This window comes from Gymnodraco acuticeps, unplaced genomic scaffold, assembly GCF_902827175.1.
Source record: "Gymnodraco acuticeps unplaced genomic scaffold, fGymAcu1.1, whole genome shotgun sequence".
Lineage (NCBI taxonomy): Eukaryota > Metazoa > Chordata > Actinopteri > Perciformes > Bathydraconidae > Gymnodraco > Gymnodraco acuticeps.
Window position 1 is genome coordinate 91284 of NW_022989924.1, and position 18401 is coordinate 109684.

Here is an 18401-nt window from a genome sequence, read left to right on the forward strand (position 1 = left end):
TCTCTCTGATACGGCTGCTGCCCCTCCCTACACGCAGATCACGCAGACTCAAACCTCATCTTATGCCCAAATCCCAGCTGAGAGGGTCTTCTCTACAGCTGGCCTGATTGTGAATCCTCTCTGCACCCGCCTCTCCCCTGAGTAGACATGCTCATATTCTTAATGAAGAATGAGTATTGAATAGCTGCATTCTGTGCATAGGCCCTGTTATAGGTTGTTGATCTCTGTTGTGATAGGGTTACGTTACCCTAACCCGTTATGTTGTTCGTGTATGATCCCTCTTTCATTTCAAAACCAAGTTATGTTTTAAGCATGAAAGCTGTAGGCCTATAGCTGTCAACTGTTCAAACTGTGATCACCAGTTCAATACATTTGACTAATTCGTCTTGGTTTCTTTACTTATTTGAACATGTATTTATTTATCTTTCAAAATGTTTGTAAAATCTTTTTCCACTTTTTTTTTTTTTTTTAAAATAGGATATGTACATTTCGGTTAATCGGTTAACTGTTTTTTTGGGGGTCGAATATTCGAATATACATTTGCTTTCAAATTCCCATCCCTACTTCCTACTTGGCGCACCGGTAACTTTCTCGTGCGCACGAGAGGATGAGACCTTAGGCTGAGCCGCCGAATCCCTCGGAACATCATAAAAGCCATTTTCAACTGTTTTCTGGGGAAAGTTTAACAAGGCTACTGGATGAAATAATATGACTGGTATAGGTGCGAAAAAACATTATGATAAAATATTTGTATATATTTATAATTCTGCAAATATTACTCCGCTATTTCGCAGCCCAGTAGCGGTCCGTGGCCGGGGGTTGGGAACCCCTGCTGTTGGGCACTTGTGTTTAGGAAATAAAAAAAACTCACCTTGTGATAAACCCGTGAGAGAAAAAGCATTTGAGCTCCAAACTGTTTCAGAAATAATCCTTGATGTGGTTTAGAACAGGATGGCGTTTTATCACAGCAGAATTTAACTTGATCTCCGGTAGAATTCTGATCAGGCATTATCTCCGCCTCCTCTTTTTAAGCTAAGGACCCACAATCCGCATTTCTGTAACAGGGCTGCAAAAGAGGGGTATGAGCAGTAGCATGGCTACAATGGGTGATCTGTTTGGTATTTTAAGCAAAACACTTCACAGACATGTTTTGTATAGGTATGGCCTTACAATATATTTTTCAAATATAGCATAATAGGTCCACTTTAAGTTTTCAATGTCAGAAGCAAATTTATCAAAAGCAAGAAGCCATATAGAAGTAAACCTATCTGAAGATATCTAAAGACAGAGTATCTCTGTGTGTTTGAGTTAAAATGTGTGTTTCAGCAAGAGGTGATCGTCTAGTGTAGTGCCATGAAGATGAATATAGGTCAGATGCAAGGAGAAACCTCCATAGCCCCAAGGTCTAGATTTGATGACAGCATTTCTACCCAGTTTTCCTATAAAGGATTTTTTTGATGATAATATAATGTTTTTTTAATTAACTGTGGCAATGATATGGAACTAGGAGTGCACTCAAACAGCGTAAATGTTGCATTGCAGTGTTGATAAAATACTTTTTTCTGGGTATATTTGAGTATCCGCCGTATATTTTTGGGACCACTTTAAAAATTGAATAGGGTTTTTTTTGGTAATCCTGCCTAGAAAACAGATAAAAACCGTCCGAGATGAGTTTACAACATCATTTCTGTGAACCTGGTTTAATTTCAAAATCTCTCAACTTTTAAAAAGTCTCATCGACAAGCAGACGTTGCAAAAAGGGACTCATCTTATTATCAGGGCGGTCTCTCATCCAGCTGATAACGTGTACAATAAAACTGTCAGCAACACTATGTCACGGTCCAACAGTCCCACACACTCCCCGTCTCTGCTGCCAAAAAAAGCCATTTAATTGTGACAGCTTCAGTGACGGCAGACTTAGCGAGATTTAAATAACAGTGATTATTAATTAGATAAAATAAAGAATGTTTATAATGGTGGATAACATCGCAACGCTGTAGTGTATTTATATAGAACCTTTCAACACAAGGCAATTCAAAGTGCTTCACAAAAATGAAAGACATTCAGGAAATGGTCATTAAAAAGCAAAGATAATAAAATAAACATTAAAAGTTAAAGGGGACCTATTATGCAAAACGCACTTTTTGATGTCTTTTATACATAAATGTGTCCCCGGTGTGTCAGGGAACTCACAAAGTGTCAGAAAACAAAACCCTCTCTCTTTTCCTCCGTACCCACATCTCAAAAAGAAAGAAGGGGGGTGCCAACAAGCAGATCCAGAATTTCCGCTCCCATTACTTCATTGGCGACATCCGGCACACGCGACACGTCCCAACCTATCGTCTCCGGCACACGCGGCACGTCCCAACCTATCGTCTCCGTATACAGCTGTGTGTCTGTGTATTGAGCAGGACGTCTGCTGGAGGCTTAGAGTAAAGTTGATTTTATATATATATATAAAAATACATATAATGGCACTGTTCTAGCAGTAAACACTTAAGAAAGAACATGTCAGGCTATGTGCTGTATCAGAAACAATGCGCGGTGTGTTTTGGGAGTAATATGCCGTGTGTTTACATTAGCAAGCATGCTAACACTCAGAGCTAACCATGGAGCTAACGCTGTAGGCTACTGGAGAGAATATGTGTAACGTAATGTCCTTGTGGTAAACCCTGCGAGAGAGAAAGGTTTGAGCTCCATACTGTTTCAGAAATAAAGCTTGAAGTGGTTAGGGGCATAACATGGCATTTAATCACCGCAGCGTTTAGCTGAGATCTCCCGGTAGCAGGGGAAAGCTGCGTGATGCTACAAAGGGGCGTGGCTAGCAGCAGAATCCGCCTGTTTGCAACAGGGCTGCAAAAGAGGGGTATGAGCAGTGTGAGGCATGGCTACAATGGGTGATCTGTTTGGTATTTTAAGCAAAAAACTTCACAGACATGTTTTGTATAGGTATGGCCCTACAATATATTTTTAAATATAGCATAATAGGTCCACTTTAAAATACATGAATAAAAGTTATAGTGCAGTGTAAAGATATGAATAGTTCAATTAAAAGCCAGCGGCAAAAAGAAAAGTCTTCAGCCTGGATTTAAAAGTACAAATCAACGATGTCTGTAACGATTTAATTGAACCTCTGCTTAGACCTTGTTGCCAAGTTCATCTAGTTTCAGATCATGTCTACTCGGGAGCAAAGTGTATCAGAAAATAGCCTCACATATTGCACGGTAAAATAATTATGACCTCGTCGCTACTGTATTTTAGACCACAGAGTCATTTGCGTAATGTAACAGCTCCAGGGTGAGAGAAACTGGCAAGAGATGAGAGAGGCTATGCATCATCCTTCACGTTGCTGCTTTAACTACTGTATCTACACAAAGACTTGTTTTATACCATCTCCCACAACTTAAAGGTCACCTATTATGCAAAATCCACTTGTTCATGTCTCTTCTACATCAACATGTGTCCCCTCTTCTTCATGTCTCTTCTACATCAACATGTGTCCCCTCTTCTTCATGTCTCTTCTACATCAACATGTGTCCCGTCTTCTTCATGTCTCTTCTACATCAACATGTGTCCCCTCTTCTTCATGTCTCTTCTACATCAACATGTGTCCCCTCTTCTTCATGTCTCTTCTACATCAACATGTGTCCCCTCTTCTTCATGTCTCTTCTACATCAACATGTGTCCCTCTTCTTCATGTCTCTTCTACATCAACATGTGTCCCCTCTTCTTCATGTCTCTTCTCATCAACATGTGTCCCCTCTTCTTCATGTCTCTTCACATCAACATGTGTCCCCTCTTCTTCATGTCTCTCACATCAACATGTGTCCCCTCTTCTTCCTGTCTCTTCTACATCAACATGTGTCCCCTCTTCTTCATGTCTCTTCTACATCAACATGTGTCCCCTCTTCTTCATGTCTCTTCTACATCAACATGTGTCCCCTCTTCTTCATGTCTCTTCTACATCAACATGTGTCCCCTCTTCTTCATGTCTCTCTACATCACATGTGTCCCCTCTTCTTCATGTCTCTTCTCATCAACATGTGTCCCCTCTTCTTCATGTCTCTTCTACATCAACATGTGTCCCCTCTTCTTCATGTCTCTTCTACATCAACATGTGTCCCTCTCTTCATGTCTCTTCTACATCAACATGTGTCCCCTCTTCTTCATGTCTCTTCTACATCAACATGTGTCCCCTCTTCTTCATGTCTCTTCTACATCAACATGTGTCCCCTCTTCTTCATGTCTCTTCTACATCAACATGTGTCCCCTCTTCTTCATGTCTCTTCTACATCAACATGTGTCCCCTCTTCTTCATGTCTCTCAACATACATCAACATGTGTCCCCTCTTCTTCATGTCTCTTCTACATCAACATGTGTCCCCTCTTCTTCATGTCTCTTCTACATCAACATGTGTCCCCTCTTCTTCATGTCTCTTCTACATCAACATGTGTCCCCTCTTCTTCATGTCTCTTCTACATCAACATGTGTCCCCTCTTCTTCTTGTCTCTTCTACATCAACATGTGTCCCCTCTTCTTCATGTCTTTCTACATCAACATGTGTCCCCTCTTCTTCATGTCTCTTCTACATCAACATGTGTCCCCTCTTCTTCATGTCTCTTCTACATCAACATGTGTCCCCTCTTCTTCATGTCTTCTTCATCAACATGTGTCCCCTCTTCTTCATGTCTCTTCTACATCAACATGTGTCCCCTCTTCTTCATGTCTCTTCTACATCAACATGTGTCCCCTCTGTGGAAAGAGACTCTGAAAGTTTCAGGAACAAAGATTCTCTCTCTTTTTGATCCATTTCTATAAAAACCTGTCTGAAAACGAGCTGATCAGATTTTGGCCACTTTGTGATGTCATAACGAGTTGTTGGCTTGTGTAACCATTAGCCAATCAGCAACCAAGGTAAGGTTTATTCAATATGCTCCTTAGATAACTTATTGTTTTATTATGTTCTCCTCATAGCATTGTGAAGCACCTTGAGATGACGCTGTTTTAAAGTGTGCTATATAAATGAAATGTAATATTATAAAAAAATCAAATGGGAAATAATGAGAAACAAGAAAACGAAACTTTCTCAGTTTCAAGTCGACGAATATATTCCAGGACTTTAAGTGTCGGTGGCGCCTCCCTTCTTCTGTCACGTCACCGTCGGAGCCCTGCTCACTTAGTAATACTTAGTTCAAGAGGGGTGACTTCCTGCTGTGGGCAACTCTCCAGAAAGAGACACATTGTGGGAAGGCCTCCACCTTGATGAGGAATGTGTTTACATAGCGGATTCCAACTCCACCCATTAACAATCACAACTATGGGGGGGGGGGGGGGTGTTATGTGGTAAGCAGTAGTCGTGCCCCTGCTATCACCCCTTGACATTTACAAGATTACTGCAAAAAGAACTGCATCTGTAAAAAGGAGCGGCAAACCACTTCCTTAAATGAAAAATCCCTCAGCGGTCAAATGTCCTGTTTAAGACATAAGAGCAGCATTTTACAATAAATACAACATGTTTAGGCTTCATGACGTGGTTATCCGTCGTTGAGATTGTTTCTTTTGACACTATTATTAAAAAAAGGGCTGCTATTCAAGACAGTAACCAAAACAACACATCGAGTCTGAGCTTGAATACTTCCCTCACATTGCCTTTGCAAATCTAGAGTTCAAAGTGAAGAGAAAGGCAGAAGACAGTGAACTCTCTGCCACTTCCTACGGCACAAGCTGCTGATGTAGCGGCGCGGCGGGGCCAAACCATTTCCTGAGCCAGGCATCCTGCAAACATCAGTCACACAGCAAACACACATTTCAACAATTCACCACAGCATGTTTTGTCTTTATAACAAGGTGTGAAAGACAACAGGGGATTGTGATCTCAAGCTATTAAAGAAGTGAATTAACCCTCTTTACAGACTGTAATACCATAGGGTGAGCAGATGGGGAAACTCACAGTGGAGTCCTGTCCTCCGCAGTATCAGCAAATCTGATTATTTTCCACGCTACAGAAAATAACCTTCATGTTGGAGTGCAGACAGCTAAAACTGTTTGTACAGATTAAGGTCACAGCACAAGTCAAACAGCGGCTTTATCTTATGCAAAGTCTCAAAAACAAATAGCGTAGTATTTTGTCAATGAATTCATTCGTTCTGTGCCGACTAATAAAACTACAAAGGTCATCAGTGGGGAATTACCGAGCCACGTATCCTTTCCCTTTCCCCCGGCAACATTATTAGAATAACCATTACTCAGAAATGGAAGGATGATTTCCATAAAGCATTTAGAGAGCAATCTAAATGCAGAACAGGATGGACGGATGAACACATTATCGAGTTAACTGCTAATTATCCACTGCTAATTTACTGTGATTAAATGTACTCAATTGCAAAGGCTTAGGCTTAGTAGTTTATAACGTAAACCAAGGTAACATTTCAGTGAGAAAAGAGGGGATTCGGTGGCGAAGAGAGGACTTTAATACATTAATAATTTTATAAACTAGACCTGGGTCATGTCTTTTTTGCAAGATAGGTGTAAAACTGAGCAGTATGGATTTGAGCACTTCATGTCTGAGGTGCTGTTTACACGAGAACGAAACGGGTTGAATCCCCTACAGTTCTCTATTGTATGGACGGTTCGTTCACACGAGGCCGTAACGGAACGGCGGAAACGAACCCCACAAACGATAACGGGTCCCAAGGTGGGTAGATCTGCGGACGCAACGCTCTGGGGGGCCAAACGGCTCTGTGTGTACGTCCTATACGATCATTTCCTGATAACGATGAAGCCATAGCCCCGCCTCTCCCCACCTCTGCTGCTCACTGCTGTAGCATGGTCAGTAGCTACTGTCTGCTACTGACCATGCTACAGATGTTAGTGCAACATCTACAGCTGCTCTACCACAACCATCAGCAACAAGTGGACATGGAGAACTACATGTTGCTAAATCCACCGCGGAGAATAAACAGAAGGGCAACCATGGCAACCATGCTCGGGGTCTTTATCGCTGCTTTTGATGTATTTTGTTGCGGAAGTACAGCGCCACTTACAGGCCCGGCATATGTACTACAGCGTCTCCAGCGGGTCGAGCGGTCTCGTGTGAAGGGACACGTTTATTGAGCCGTATCCGTGGGAACAGAAGACTTTTTTGATATCGAATTCGGTTAGTTTGCGTTGCGTTCCCGTGTAAATGGGGTCTGAGGGCATCATTTGTTTTCAAGAGAACCAAATGTCCATGCACTTAAAGAGAAACTGTACAATCCTCAAAAGTCTTCAGGGGAGAGTGATCATGTTGGGAAGAGCACAATATTGTGCAATTAACATAATATAAGGGAAACATTACCTTCTTGATGTATGCCAATGTTACAGTTGTTGTGCAATACATCTAAATCCTTCAGAAAGTAAAGCAAGCAAGTTGTCTTAACCATTTTTGGATTACTTTCTAAATGTGTCCCCAATCACACAAAAAACATTTTCAAAATCCAAAAAGAAGACCGCACAGTGGGATATCTTTAGAGGAATAAGAAGACATGGATTGGGATTCTCCACTAATCCCAAATCCAGAGCTACAGATGCTCGGTTACACAACTGCACAGCAACGCTTTAAATCAGACAAACATTATCTAAAGTCAAAACATCCAGCAGCAAGGCTACACAGACACTATCAATGCTCTAGATCGCTGCTGACACGAGTGCATTGGCACACAAAAGGCTTTGGGGTCAGACAGATTTTTTTAGAAAAAGTTAAAGTATTGTTTGGGTTTGTGTCGGTCAGATTTAATCTAGATGCGGTACAGAAGGAGATTACAGGACCAAATGCAACTGATGATGAAATGGATACCGGTTATTGCATTATCTGCAGCCTCTCCAAGTCACGTTGCTTTCCCACGCCAAAGCCTCTGCCATCATTTCACATTAAGCAACGTTAACACTTCAAATCAAAATCAAACTGATGTTCTCTACTCATGAGTATAATGACCAGTGGTGGGAAGTAACTAAGTACATTTACTCAAGTACCATTTTGTCATACTTGTGCTTTACTTGAGTATTTCCATTTAATGCTACTTTACACTTCTACTATTGTACATTTTACTCCACTACATTTATTTAACACTCAAAAGTGACCTGCTACATAAAACACACACAACATCACTATATGATATAATGCAGTACCTTAGTACGAATATACATTTTTAGATCTAAAATTGTCTTAATATGCACAAACTACAACATTCAAATGTTCTTACATGTATTTGTTAGCAATCAAAAGAAGGAATAATTTAATATTCAATAATATTATAATACTTTAAAACGAGCCATGGTGCATAATGGGTACTTTTACTTTTGATACTTTAAGTAGATTTAGCCGGCAATACTTCTATACTTCTACTAAAGTAACATTTTGAATGCAGGACTTTCCCTTGTAATTAAGTATTTTCCGACTAAAGTATTTCTACTTTTACTTAAGTAAAGGATCTCAGTAATTCTTCCAGCACTGATGATAACGAAACACTTCATTTTTAAAATCTTAAAAACACAATTGAAACGTGTGACGTCATGCCTGTGTGTGGGTATGTTGGGGATTTGGGCTCTCAGCACTAAATCAATTAGCTCGGATACAAGGGGGCAACTGGTTAGCACTAGCAGCAGCTGGTGACTGGCTTATCTTTAGACCTAGCTTTGCAAAGTGTCAGATAAGTTCACTAGCTGACATTGGAAGCTAAAGTTAGCTAGCATCCAGAGGTGGAAGAAGTACTCAGGTCTTGTACTTGAGTAGAAGTACCAGAGTGTAGGAATACTCTGTTACAAGTCAAAGTCATGCAATCAAAATGTTACTTAAGTAAAAAGTACAAAATGATTGCCATACAAAAAAACGTACCAAAAGTAGAAGCAGTCATTATTCATATTGGCACATTTCAGAATCATATCTATCAAATGTTTTGATCCTAATTATTATTGTATTAAAGTGTTCTCAAAGCTGGTAAAGGTGCAGCTAGTTTGAATGACTTTGTATACTGCAGGGGAGCTTAATTCGGATTTAAGTGTTGATTTGATTTCACATCATTAATCCAATCTGCAAAGTAAGATCAGATATACTTTATTGATCCCAATTTGGGAAATGTCTTCGTCACAGCAGCAAATATAAGACATTGCAGATGAATTAGAGGTAAATGAAATACAATTCAGAATAAATAAGACAAATACATAAATAATAAGGTATGAAATAAGTGTAATGGAGTAGAACTAGAAAAGTAGCTAAAAAATGAAATACTGAAAAGTAGAGGTCCCTCAAAATTGTACTTGAGTAAATATACTTCGTTACTTTTACTGCTAGCATCTAGTCACGGTTGCTACATTAGCGTGCTAACACTGACACCTCCATGCACCCCGCCCAACACATCAGACAATGTCAAGACAGACAAACTCACACTGCTGGATACCTCTCTACCGTTAGCTTTGCGGCTAACAGGCTTCCTTATGGAGCTGAAGCTACCAATATCGTGTGCTGCGCCATGTCTAAAGCTAAGGTCACTTGTAACTTACAGGATGCCGGAGCAGGAGGTGCACACGAAGGATCCCACAGTCATGTTGGCATAGGTTGGGCCGCGCTGGTCGCAGTCAAAGCACTTTCTGTTGGGAGGCAAACTCGTCATTTCTCTCAGCATCTTCAGGTGTTTCTCCTCCTGTTTTCGCTTCGCACTCGCCGCCATGGTTAGGGGATATTACAGCAGCAGGGGCTCAATAAAACCCGGGGAGGGGAGACAAGGAGGGTCAGCTAGAGCTAAAACAAAGGGCTTGTGCTTTTAAAACGGTTGCCGGCCCGTGATAAAGAAGACAGAAAGGGAATGGGTTGGGGGGGCCTTGCGTCTCCTCCTCGAATAAGGAGAGTTTGAGGCGTTGGATTGGCGACACTAACGGAACAAGATGATTCCTGCCGTCGACTTCCGGTTTCGTTTTGATCCCGTTATACAGAGTACACCGCTTCGGTTATTTGGGCAGGGCCAGATATTGATGTCGTTACTTTCCAATATTTTGTAATGTTCCAGGTTCCAACACATTTCCCTTAGGTCTCTGTTCATTAAGACTATTATATATGTAAATGGAGCGTTATTACTTCATAATGGTCTACATAAATAATGTTGCTCTAATATCGTGTATGTGTTGCGTGGTAACCACTTTTGACTGGCGTCTATTACAATGTTGTGTTTATATATTCGTTTATGTATATATTATAAGGTTATGAGGTAAAACAAGTAATCTATTTAAAGAGCACACGCGGTGACTTGGCCGTGGACTTGCCAATGTAAAACGGAAGGTTAGAAAATGACGTTAATTATCTTGTCCCTTAAATGTCTCTTTGGTTGCAATCATGACAGTGCATAGACAGCTACAAGTCTTTCTTTAGCACATCAGCGCCACCCTGTGAATACATATAGTCACTGCAAAACTAATTCTTAGTTTTTGTGTATTTTATGCTGCATTTTAGTTAGAAGTTAGTTAAAAAATACTGTAAACATAACACGTAACATATAAGTAACTTAGATGAAACCATGCATGTCAAATCAATGGCATAATAAAGAAAATGTGTTATATGATACAGTAAATACTTCTTGTGTATACAAAAAATGAGGGCTGGTCTGGTTATTGCAGAGAATATGAACCATTTCCAGGAATAATACTTGCCACTAGATATTTAAAAATGTGCCTAAAGGAATATATTCTACATGGAAGAAAATAGACAATCCACAAGAAATCATATTTATAACTTTTTATTACAGATGAACAAAATGTTATAACAGCATACAGAGTAAATCAAATGGCAATTAGTAATGAGTATTTACAAGAAAAAACAAACATGAGGGCTGTTTTGCGGCATGTTGTGCTGAACAGCTTGAAGTTTATTAGCCAATGTAATTTATGGCAACTGTGGACTTTACACACTTGAATATATTACATTAATTCAGAAACACTTGATTGATGATGTCCGATATAGTGGAAACCTGGCCCCTTCACCAGTCTTTTTTTTTTTACAATATGTTTAATTGGTTCTCTTTTGTCTTGGGGACTGACATTGACATTGGTAAGTAAGGACAATGGTGACCTTATGTTCCTTGACCTTCTCTCTCCAATCCGTATAATAGCATTATCCACACCCAGATGTACTATATCCCAAATTATCCCTCGTCTTCATTCGTGCCACTTTAATGTCCAATTTTCTGCTGCAGCAAAAGAGTTTTGAATTCATTAATTGCTGCTGACTGCTTGGATTAATGGCTGCTGATGTGGCTGTAGAGGAGAGAAGTTGAAGGGTCTGTGGTTCTCCGTGTAGCCGTAGAGTTTCCGGAGGGCCACGCGAGCAGCCTCTTCCTCTGCTGCTACGAGCGTCTCCCCCGGACCCTGAGCCAGGAGCTTCTTGTCGCTACATTTAAACAAATACCAAAGAAATTAGAACACTTGTCAGATGACACACAAAACAATTTGAACCATCAGGTCTTTTACAAATCATTGGCATCTCAGTCAAACCCTTATAAGTTCAACATGCAACGTGGTTTCATGTCAGCTTCGATTTTTTTTTTTATGTCAGTAAATCTTAAATTACTGTCACACGGATAACATCTAGGACTTGGCCATTTATTGGGAAATGACACTAGATTTGGTCCAAGATTGTGTTTGCCTGGTCGTATAGGCTGCAGTAAAGTGCTGTCATTTACTGAACTGTTCAAGCTGCTCTGTTATTTGTCTTTACCCACTTAGCCAACATTTTAAATTATTTATCAACTATCGTGTGAAAGCATCAATGGTCCACCCTACAATATTTATATGGAAGAGACTGTCACAAAAATCTCAATATCTTATTGTCCTCATATTACAGCATGCACAACAGCACACATACCTGTACAAGCCGACAAAGTACAGCGGCAGGACGGTACTGGCTCCTGCCGCCCTGACGAGCCGAGGCTCTGGCAGGGGAAGGTTCCTCTGAGTGAGTTCCTCCACCAGCAGTCCCATGGGGTCCACAACTGTCCACATGTCAAACAGGTCCTTCCCTATCAGCTGAGTGGACAGGAAATCCTACGGAGAGGGGAGAAGACAAGCATCATATGGCGGGAAAGACAACTCAAGTTGCCTTTTACAAAGTGTTGATTACCCATAACAATCTGCAGCAAGCCTCTTACCCTGAGGAACAATCCGGTCTGCTCGGCTCCACTGCTCTCCTCCAGAGCTCCGATCACTGCCATGAATGTGGAGTGAAGCACGTCGTCAGGAACAGGACACTCTGCGCTCATGGTCAGGTCTTCAATGCCCAGGTTTCTTGCTACATAGGTCACAACTGGTGAGCTGGTGAGGTGCGCTACGACGCTCTCCACCCCTTCTCTCCGCAGCCTGGGGAAGTTGGCCCTGCACCAGTCGGACAGGAAGCTTTTAGTGAAACCCTCTCCCTTTTCACTCAGCTGAATGTTGTCTTTCAGAGCGAGGGCGGTGGTCTCCGAGTCCAACCCCAACGCCCGCCTCCTCTCCTGCTCCGCCTGCAGGTAACAGGGATTGATGAAGGCTCTCTTCAGGGCCTCCAGGGAGAAGTTCTCCTGGAGCCGGGAGCTGAACGACTGGACCTCAGCATGGAAGTCCCAGTGAGGCTGTAGAGAGCTGAAATGGAGTCACACATGGAGTTAAATCTAAATCCTGATTTACTCTACAAAAATGTCCCAGACTAGGTCTTACATAATTACAAAAAAGGGGTTGTTACTTATGACTTGTGTTGGTGTTGTGTCCCTAACCCACTGTCCACTACAGTGAATACTTTTAGCACTAACAGGAAGTGTTTAGATTACATTTAATCACAGCAGCATGTAAACAAGGCATTGCACATGTGTAAATGAAAAAGAGTATAAACAAACAAACATCCTAAAAATAGAAAATTAAAAGTGAGGTAGAAAGTAGGGGGACAAGTCAAGTAAAGCACCGTGAACAGCACTTTTTGGTAAATTCTTAAAATAAAAAGCACAAATTGGGGCTGGAGAGATGGCATAATGTAACTGTGCACAGTAACCCCTGGGTCCACATTACAATCAGCAGAAATTGTACCAACTCACCCTCCGATTAACAAGTCTGTACTGACAAAGTGTCAAATATAATTATATTATTTTATTTATCAAGCCAACGCTATCGGCTACATTATATAAACACAGTGACCAATATCAGTGGTGTAAAGCAGTGGTTCTCAAATGGGGTACGTTGGAGTACTGCAGGGGGTACGTGAGATTTATTTTATGTTAATGAAAAAAACAACATAATTAATGCATTTAAACAAACTACTAATAGTAGATTTACTTTATTCAAAGTTTACAGAAACTCTGGATAATAAAATTGGAAAAATAAACGTGGTGCTCTCTTTTCCTCTCCCTCTCCTGACAGCCGTCAGTCTCGTGCAGCTCGCTGAACCTGTAATGAGTGACCCGACAGTAAAGAATAAATATATTTATAACTAGTTTAGGCTAGTTCCAGAGTAGATAAACTAGCTAAGTGTGTTAGGTCTAACTCTTAGTGTATTTTTGCTCGGCTCAACGGTCCGTCACAGCGGCGGAGCTGTGATCATGCAGAGCTGCGTGTTCTCCGTCAGCAGCAGCTGATCTGATCTCTCTCTCGCGTCCAGTTAGACTTCACTCGCGTTTATGTCCAAATCTATCAGATCTAGCTAGTTCTAGTTAATGATATGACTGCCTGCTTATCAAAGGACACCTAAACAATAAGCGTTGCTTGGCAACGGCGTGTAGCCGCAAAGTATAGCGCAGCATTATGCATGTGTTTATATGAGGGGTCAAAATCCCATGTTCATAAAATGCTCATATATTTTTTCTCTTCATTCCCCACGCCCCAAAAATAAATAAATATACCAATTTTAGGAAAAGTAACAAAGTTTGAGCAGTGTAGGTTTTATATGAACAGAGTTTCACATATCTCAAAACGCAAAGTGTAATAACTGCAGTTAGCCTCCCTGTCAGAATGACAAAGGTCCTCAGTGAAGCACGAGCCCATGTTTCACTACATTGTACAACTTATTAAAAAGATCAGTTCAATGCAACTAATGTCGTCTTAGTGTTATTGCATGATGTTAAAATTGGTTTGCCATGAATTTAGTGATGGATTGTAAACATTTGAAATGTAGCATTTAAGTGTTTCTCAGTTACTGTTGTTGTTTTAATAAATCAGACACTGATGGTGCAGCGCTGCACTGTACCTCTTTATAGGCATTTTTTCCTTAACAAATAGTTTCTGCGCTGATCAGGGGGTACTTGGCTGCATTTGTTTTCAAAGGGGGTACATGAGTGAAACAAGTTTGAGAACCACTAGTGTAAAGTATCGATGTAAATACTATACTTTTACCCAACTACAATTATTGAATACCTTTAGTTACTTTGCAGATTTAGATGAATGATGTGAAATATAATCAACTCTTAAATCAGACTTTAGTTCCACCTGGAGTCAATTCTCAAGCTACCCTGCAGTATACAAAGTCATTCAAACTAGCTGCACCTTTACCAACACTTTAATAACTATAATAATAATGTTTTTCTGAAAATAGGCTAATATGCATAATTAGTACTTCTGATATGATGCTAATACTTTTGTACTTTTACTTGAGTAACATTTTGAATGCAGGACTTTTACTTGTAACAGAGTATTCCTACAGTCTGGTACTTCTACTTTTAAGTACACAACGTTAGTACTTCCTCCACCTCTGCACACAGTGACCAAAAGGTGTCAGACACACTGATGGCCTTGAGATGCTCTCTGGTGAACCCCTGTTAGCTAACGTTAGCTAATGTTAGCCTCACCGTGGCTTCGGAGCTGGAGGTCCTTCCAGCTTCAGCTTCTTCGCCATGAGGTGAGTGTATGATTTCATCCATCGCTTCTTCTCTCTAACCTGTGAAACCGACACGTTTCTGCACACACGCTGACAGTGAATCCCTAATGTTAGCACACCACGATTTAGTAACAATCCGGACGCCATGTTGACCAGTGATAGTAACTGGGTGCAACAGCTTAAACTGTCCGGTTTATTATTTTCACGGCAACCAGAGTTACACGTGCATTACCGCCACCTACTGTGCTGGAGTGTGAACCAGAATTATTATAAAAAATCCAATAAAATGCTTAATTATCTGTATTAATATGTTCGTCTTTAATAATATTAGTCTCCCTGACCCGATGTCTAACATTTTGGGATTTTGTTATTATACTTCAAGCTTCCTGATTTATTTATTTAAAGTTTCTCTTTCTTCTCTGTATGACATGTTCTACTGTCTCCTCGACCTGGCAGTGTTCACATAGTCCTGATGGGTGTTTCTTCTGCTAAATGCAATGTTTTGTTCAGTCTAGTTTGTCCTATCTAAGCCTTGTTAACAAATTATCTTCCTTGGTGCTCGTTTTGTATACAGTGATAGTGATAGGGTGCAACAGCTTAAACGGCCCGACTCGGAACAAGAAACGGCCCGTTCGTGAGGGTTGAGCGTTACCATGGAAACAAACATAAACGTTAACTAACGTTAGCTTACGGAGCGGAGAGTGCCGAGTGAACTTTACCGGACAAAACATATTGTAAACTGCTAGATTATCAATACTAAACAAGTATTTATAATTTGTATTTATGCTGCTTGTTGATTTGATATAACTTTTTGGAGGAGTCCACTCCTAAAGTCCAGGAAAAAAGATGGGAGATGAAGTGGATCACAAGATGAAAGTTGAAGAAGTGCAGGAAAAGATGGGAGATGAAGTGGAGGACAAGATACAATATGAAGAAGTCCAGCAAAAGACGGGAGATGCTAAAATAACCTCTGTTATAAAAGACACATTTGATGACAAGATAAAAGATGAAGGAATCAAGGAAAACAAAGAAAACCAGGAACCTCAGGAGGAAATGAAGAAACAGCAATGGCCACGCATGACCAAGAAGTTCCTGAGAGACCACTGTAAGCAGCTCAAACTCTACCGCACACCTCACCTGAATGACACCATGTACCTGCACTTCAAAGGCTTCTCCACCATCGAGAACCTGGAGGAGTACACAGGTCTGAAGTGTCTCTGGCTGGAGAGCAATGGGCTTCACCGCATCCAGAACCTGGACGCCCAGACAGACCTGCGCTGCTTGTTCCTCCACCAGAACATCCTAGAAAAGCTGGAGAACCTCGACCCTCTGGTGAAGCTCTGCACCCTGAATGTCTCCAACAACTTCATAAGCACCATAGAGAACCTCTCCTGCCTCCCTGAGCTGAGCACTCGGCAGATAGCCCATAATAAGCTGAAGACCGCGGAGGACATCGAGCATCTGAGACACTGTTGTGCAATCAGTGTGCTGGACTTGTCCCACAATCTGCTCCAGGACCCTGAGATCCTGCTGGTGCTCGAGGCCATGCCAGAACTCAGAGTGCTGGACCTGATGGGGAACGAGGTGGTGAGAAGAATCCCAAACTACAGGAAGAACATGATCGTGCGTCTGAAGCAGCTCACCTTCCTGGACGAGCGCCCCGTGTTCCCCAAAGACAGGGCCTGTGCAGAGGCCTGGGCTGTGGGGGGGCTGGAAGGGGAGAGTAAAGAGAGGGAGCAGTGGGAGACACGAGAGAGGAGGAAGATGCAGGACAGCTTCGATGCCATGAAAGAGATCAGAGACAGAGCCCTGGAGAGAAAACGCCTGCGAGAGCTGAAGGAGAAAGGTAAACACACATGTTGCTCACATACATATGCATCTGTAGGAGAAGGGGGGGGGGGAGTGGTGAAGTACTTGGTTGATGTAGGCTACTTAAGATCTTCCTGGTATCAGCACTTAACTCCACTACATTTTTTAAATAGGCACGTTACTTTGAATCTGCATTTGGTGACGTGAACATTATTAGTTACTGTCATTGCGCGCCTGTTTCGTTCTAATGTCCTACAGAGAGCACGACTAGTGTATGCAGGGCCGGCTCTAGACAATTTGCTGCCCTAGGCGAGATTTTAGCTGCCGCGGGATGTTAAGAGCATTCCATGGAATATAACAAAAAGTGTATCTGAAATAAATGACATACCCCACCTTTAAGTACGTTTCAAAGCCCAAACTTCTATACTTATACTTGAGTAAAGAAATGTATTCAAATAGGGGAGTATTTGTAGGCCTACTTGTACTTTAATGAAGGATGTGTGTACTTCTGCCATCTCTGGAAGCCATGAATATCAGAGACTGGGGACTTCTGTTGTACATTTAATAAGGTTTTTGATATAGCAAAGACAACCAGGCCCGACCTCAGCGCCTTTGTTTGTTCCTGAAGTCGCTACAGCATCTTTTAACGTTGTCATATTTTGTTCAGGGTTGACTGAGGGTTCCACCTCTCCAGAGACTAGTGAGGATAATGAAACCCAGGTTGTGACTCCATCAAAAGAAGGGCTGGTCGAGTCGTTTGTGCAGGACTGCCTGGATGTTCACGAAGAGTTCTTGCAGAGTGAATCCACACAGGGGTCCGATGAACATCTGCCAAACAGTGAACATCTGGAAGAAGTTGAAGGTCTACAGAGGGAGAAGTTAGAGGAAGATGACCTGGAGAAATCTGTGACGGAAGAGAAAGAGAATCCAGAGCAGGACAACATGATTGAGCAGTTTGGAGAGAAGCAGCCGTCTCCGGTTGAAGATGTTCTACCACCACATGGTCCAGGACCGCTGGTTACAGAGCTGGAGGATGACGAGCAGCTGGAGACTATTCACCTTCGTCTGCAGCGCTCACTGCGCATCGACGACCTGCCTGACCTGGAGGACGTGGACACAGAGGACTACACTGCGGTGTTCTCATCTCAGAAAGCTTACAGACCTAAGATAGAGGTCATATCAGGAAGCAGTGAGGAGGAGGAGGAGGAGGAGGAGGAGGAAGAGGAATCCACGGAGAGCGACAGCGATAACAGCCCCAGCTTCGGTCAGGATGAAATGACATCGTTCTTAAAGAGCGGATCCTCTGAGGTCTCCAACAGTTCCTATGCTCTGGTGTATCCAGGAGATGGGGCAATACATTCTGAGCCAGTGCTGAAGATCAAACCAAAGCAAACCCCCTCTCCACCTCGCTGCCTGATTGAGGAGGTGGAATGATGCTAATGATGATGCTACGTATGCTAATAACCGAGTGAGACCAAAAAGAGCCCAATCAGGGCAGTTTTAACTTTAAGAATCAATATTTAGCTGTTGTTGTATTTAATGTGATTCATTGTCTAGCTTATTTTTGTTTAAACATTTCAAAGCCAGTTTGTTCCTATTGTATCGCTGTGAAAACAGAATAAAGTTTACATTATTAAACGTTTTCTTTGTAATATTTGATTTTTTTTCTCTTACATTTTTATATTAGGGTGACCTAGAAGTAAATCATATTTTTTTCAATAAATTGTAAGATAG

At 41.6% G+C, this 18401-nt stretch overlaps 3 protein-coding genes across 6 annotated transcripts in view; 1 reads left to right on the plus strand and 2 right to left on the minus strand.

Moving 5' to 3' along the window:
* The window catches only part of agfg1a (ArfGAP with FG repeats 1a), a 35670-nt gene extending 25773 nt beyond the window's left edge, over positions 1-9897 (minus strand). For all 4 annotated transcript variants that reach the window (XM_034209873.1, XM_034209872.1, XM_034209871.1 and 1 more), the window contains exon 1: positions 9539-9897. In XM_034209873.1, the coding sequence (XP_034065764.1) occupies positions 9539-9705 (167 nt within the window). In that variant the 5' untranslated portion in view covers positions 9706-9897. The remainder of the gene's footprint in view (positions 1-9538) is intronic.
* Positions 9898-10748: 851 nt separating this feature from the next.
* mrpl44 (mitochondrial ribosomal protein L44) lies at positions 10749-15046 on the minus strand. Its single transcript, XM_034209865.1, has 4 exons — positions 14830-15046; positions 12172-12640; positions 11889-12067; positions 10749-11414 (listed from the first exon to the last, which is right to left on the minus strand). The coding sequence occupies exons 1-4, from the start codon at positions 15003-15005 to the stop codon at positions 11240-11242; spliced, it is 999 nt and encodes a 332-aa protein (XP_034065756.1). The 5' UTR covers positions 15006-15046; the 3' UTR covers positions 10749-11239.
* On the plus strand, positions 14993-18269 carry dnaaf1 (dynein axonemal assembly factor 1). The gene is made up of 2 exons (XM_034209863.1): positions 14993-16704; positions 17335-18269. Exons 1-2 carry the CDS (start codon positions 15705-15707, stop codon positions 18099-18101), a joined length of 1767 nt encoding a protein of 588 aa, XP_034065754.1. The 5' UTR covers positions 14993-15704; the 3' UTR covers positions 18102-18269.
* The last annotated feature ends 132 nt before the right edge of the window (positions 18270-18401 follow it).

What these genes read in the sequence shown, in the direction of transcription:
- mrpl44 (XM_034209865.1), bottom strand. Translation starts at nt 15,005, where the DNA reads ATGGCGTCCGGATTGTTACTAAATCGTGGTGTGCTAACATTAGGGATT. An exon ending in CCTCCAGCTCCGAAGCCACG is followed by an intron (nt 12,641 to 14,829) that starts GTGAGGCTAACA and finishes ACTCCATTTCAG; the next exon opens with CTCTCTACAGCCTCACTGGG. An exon ending in TACTTTGTCGGCTTGTACAG is followed by an intron (nt 11,415 to 11,888) that starts GTATGTGTGCTG and finishes GTTTAAATGTAG; the next exon opens with CGACAAGAAGCTCCTGGCTC.
- dnaaf1 (XM_034209863.1), top strand. Translation starts at nt 15,705, where the DNA reads ATGGGAGATGAAGTGGATCACAAGATGAAAGTTGAAGAAGTGCAGGAA. An exon ending in GCGAGAGCTGAAGGAGAAAG is followed by an intron (nt 16,705 to 17,334) that starts GTAAACACACAT and finishes TATTTTGTTCAG; the next exon opens with GGTTGACTGAGGGTTCCACC.